The sequence below is a fragment of the Alligator sinensis genome, unplaced genomic scaffold (assembly GCF_000455745.1).
Source record: "Alligator sinensis unplaced genomic scaffold, ASM45574v1 scaffold74_2, whole genome shotgun sequence".
NCBI lineage: Eukaryota > Metazoa > Chordata > Crocodylia > Alligatoridae > Alligator > Alligator sinensis.
Window position 1 is genome coordinate 992621 of NW_005841931.1, and position 3956 is coordinate 996576.

At 43.9% G+C, this 3956-nt stretch overlaps 1 protein-coding gene across 6 annotated transcripts in view; it reads left to right on the plus strand.

The window, feature by feature from the left end:
- The first annotated feature begins 206 nt into the window (after window positions 1-206).
- WASHC3 (WASH complex subunit 3) overlaps window positions 207-3956 on the plus strand; it is a 30021-nt gene continuing 26271 nt past the window's right edge. For 4 of the 6 annotated variants that reach the window (XM_006019513.3, XM_006019514.3, XM_025198914.1 and 1 more), the window contains exons 1-2: window positions 207-322; window positions 3189-3287. In XM_006019513.3, coding sequence (XP_006019575.1) covers window positions 272-322; window positions 3189-3287 — 150 coding nt within the window. In that variant the 5' untranslated portion in view covers window positions 207-271. Of the gene's footprint in view, window positions 387-3188; window positions 3288-3956 lie in introns of all 6 variants that reach the window. The other 2 variants (XM_025198912.1, XM_006019517.3) reach the window with 2 other exon arrangements.

A 3956-nucleotide genomic window follows, 5' to 3' on the forward strand; every position in this document is an offset into this window, starting at 1 on the left:
CAACCAAATACCGCAAATCAAGTCGGACAAACAAGCCCTGCCCTTAATCTCAGCCCCTTTAAGAGGTGGAGACACCGGAACTGGACGCAGGTGGCTTTTAACCACGCCTGCTTGGAGGGGCGCCTGGGCGGAACTACCACTCCCATGATGCATTCCCCTAGCGGCTCCCTCCCGCGCATGCGCAGAGCAGGGTCGGCCCTGTGGAGTCGGTTTTGCTTCCGGCAGGCGGAGGTCAGAGGCTGGGAGTTGTTTCCGGCCTCTTCCCCGGGGGATGGACGAGGACGGGCTGCCCCTGGTGGGCTCCGGCATCGACCTCACCAAGGTGCGGGCTCGAAACGCAAGTGTTCGTGGGCTGAAGCCCGCTTCATCAGATGCTGCAGCGGGAGGTGCTCTTCTGCTCGAAACTGAGCATGTTTCCCCATGTAGACTTTCGGGTGCAGACCATTTCATGTGGCTGCGCCTGGGGTCCTCTGTGGGCAGGGCCTTGGTAGTCCGAAGGCAGGCAGGAGGCAGGGTAGATCAGGCACCTTGTAGGCTATGGGAAGCTCGTGCTGTAGCTATCTGTGTGTTGTGGATAGCCTGTGAGGTGCCAGCGTACTCTGCCTTCTGCTCTCCTGCCTGAAAGACTAACCAAAGTGGGTGGACGGATGTGGAGATATCTGTGTGTATATCACAAGCTTTTGTGGACTGAAGCTCACTTCATCAAAGCTGTGACAAGAGGTGCTCAAAGCTGAGCTCGTTTCCCAGTGTAGATATTCACAGGAGTTCAGGACTGGAAGGGACCTGGTGACATCAGCGGGTGTAGCCCCTGCCCTGGGGAGTCCACCTGCTGCGCCTGGTGCCGTCTGTGAGCAGGGGAGTGTTGATCTGCAGTCCAGGAGAAGGCAGGGTAGATCAGGCACCTTATAGACTAGCCAAAGTAGGTAGATAGAGATAGCACAAGCTGTGAACTTCTACAGTTAAGAGGAGGATATTAACTGATCTGTTGATCTTGGAGTTCAAAGTGTAAGGGGCCGAACAAGGTGGTAGTTAAGAAACTCTCTTTAAAGAATCACTTTTGCAAAACATGCTTTCTCTTTCCCGAATGCCTCTATCCTTTTCTTTTCTACCTCTGAGCAGTTTTGGCACAAAAAGAGCTGTCAGCAGTAAGTCCTCTGCTGTAAAAGCAGAATGCAGCAGAATACTTCATCTATTAATACTTTCCATGTAAAATTTTACTGTTTAACAAAGTAGTATTTCTCAAGTTGGTGTAGCTTTTATTTAATTTCAGGGTTCCTTATGAACTGTGAAACAGAATGCAGAGCAGTTCAGATTGATCATGGGATCCAGTCATCTCCCAGGTGTTCCTGGGAGGTGTTAAACCCAAGAGAAATATAAATATTTGCTATCCAATTTTTTTGTGAAATTGCTTGGGTTGGGGGTAACACAATGCTAAACAAAACTACAAAAGGGGAGGAGTAACTGAATAGGTGATTCCTATATTTGTCTTACACTTTTCAACTTGTTAAATCTGGACTGCTTATGGAACCACCACTATTTTTGCAATAGTCTTAGATGAGATTGGGACGTAATCATAGTATTTTGATTCGGCTTTGTGTTCACATTCTCTCATTTTTACCCAAAGGTTGAGACTTTACAATATTGTTTATATTGCAGTAGCATTTGCAGGTCCAAATCAAAGCCTTATTGTACCGGATGCTGTACATCTAAGAAAAACAGAAATTCAGTGCCTCAGAAACTTCCCATTTTGGGCCTAAGTAAACATTTGCATGAATAATTAGTCATTCGCAAAATACATAGAACCAAATGGTTCACAAGGTTAGGTTTCTTAGCCCCCTGCGAAGTGACTGGGATTATATACAGCTGCTGCAAACAGCAGCGTGGGACCGCTGCAGTACTCCAGCTGTGGGCCCTGTCTTTTATTTGAAGGGGTACTGCTTCTCTCGTCATCTGCTTGGGACTGTTGATGAGCTCTAGCTGTGTGGAGAAGTGGCACCCATTAAAATAAAAGCTGCAGCAACCAGCTGCACGTGTGTCCTTCACTTAGCCTTCTGACAGTCAAGTTGCTATCTGATGAAATGATGAGCTCTTGCTCACACAAGCTTATACAGTATAAACTCATAAATCCGGCGTGCTTGGGGCTGAGTACTTGCTGGAAATTTGAAAATGCTGGATTTTTTTAAACTGGCGTGATAGCCGGTCGTGGAGCAGGGGGGAGGGTAGCGGCAGCTGGTCCCGGAGCAGCGGCCACACTTGGAGCAGTGGCACACTGTGGTGAATGGCGGCAGCAGCCACCATCTGCAGACTTCTCCCTCCACGTCCAGGAGGGCGGTGGGCAGTGCCAGATTTTTGATCATTCCAGATTTTTGGTATCCAGATTTATGAGCTTATACTGTACTTCTGTAATTCAGTTAGTTTCTAACAGTGATTTTCAACCAGGTACCACAGCACCCTGGGGTGCCTTGAGATCCTTTCAAGGGTGCTGTGAGGCGCCACACAGCACTGCTAGGTGTGCAAGCATGCTTCACAGTATAAACCCAGAGATTTCAAACAGGAATCCATAGTATTAAAACAGTTCTGCCCTGCTGTGGTCTTTCAGAGTTCTTTGTAACGGTAGAATTGATCTACTATTTTTCTGTATTGAAAAAATGAGTGAAAAATAAGAGAGAGCATTTTCTGAAGGTGCCTTGTGTCTAACTAACAAAGTGCATCTCTACCCTGCCTTCTGCCTGAGTTCAAACTAACATGGCTAACAACTGCTTTCTATTCCCAATTGTAACTAGATACTAGTTTATGTAAATGTACTTAATTTCCCCAGTACTAAGACCCAAAAGGAAAGACCCTGATCCACTTCCTTTTAGAGTTAGATTTTTATTTTACTGTGTTTTATGATGACTTTCAGAAAACATTGCTCTTAGGTTAAAACATTCTCTTTTGTGATTAAAACCTCTTTGTTTATTCAGGTGGTATTCCCTTGTCTCTACACTCACACTTAGAAGATTAAAATATTGATTGATTTTTTTTCATGTTCCTATATTCATGGTATAGTTAGGACAAATGATTAAAATATTTTCTTAGCCTCTTTCATATAAACTTCAAAATGGGGTCTTGAATACAAGGGTAAGAATTGGAAATGCATGTTTTCTGCGTGTAAACTTTGGGGGGGGTTTTTGTTTTGTGTAACATAGGTTCCAGCTATTCAGCAGAAAAGAACTGTGGCTTTTCTGAACCAGTTTGTGGTTCATACAATACAGTTTCTTAACCGGTTTTCTACTGTTTGTGAAGAGGTATGTTCATATTGCATCATTTTGTATTGGGTGGGCAAATATTACCTATAGAACTGATTCCATTGATGTGTCTCTGTACTAGATAACTTTCTGTGAAGTAGAAAAGAAAGACTAGATCCACAACCTGCTCAAGGTTTAATTTGAGTAAGTTAATAATGAAAATGCTTTCACCTATGTGAACTCTAATTTTACCGAGACAATAGTAATTTCCTCTTTGGACATATAAGGATTTGTTGAGGTATGGCGCTTTTCTGATCAATTCCATGTGCAAAGATTCTTATTCCCCATTTCAGTGGGGTTCAAGTGTTCCTCATTTCAGTTTGGCTTAACCTGCTCTGAATAACAGTATCTCTCCCAGCTGGGACTAAGGATGCCATGCCAAATCTTCCAGGCAAGTTAGCCTCCACCTCAGCTTTGAAAGTGGGATAAGCTAAACTGAATGTAAATGACTTTGATGTTAAAAAACACCCCCAAAATTTGGTAGGTGACTAGCACATCACATGAGCCTGTTGTTTTAAGAAGTTTTAAACAAAAAAAATGAAACCAAAGACTGCCAGTACTGACAGATTTTTATAGTAAATGTAGCATCCATGTAAATGTTCCAGATTGACAGCCCTAGAAACCAGAGTTTTCTAATTAGTCGCAGAACTACATTGTACAAGCTCTTTC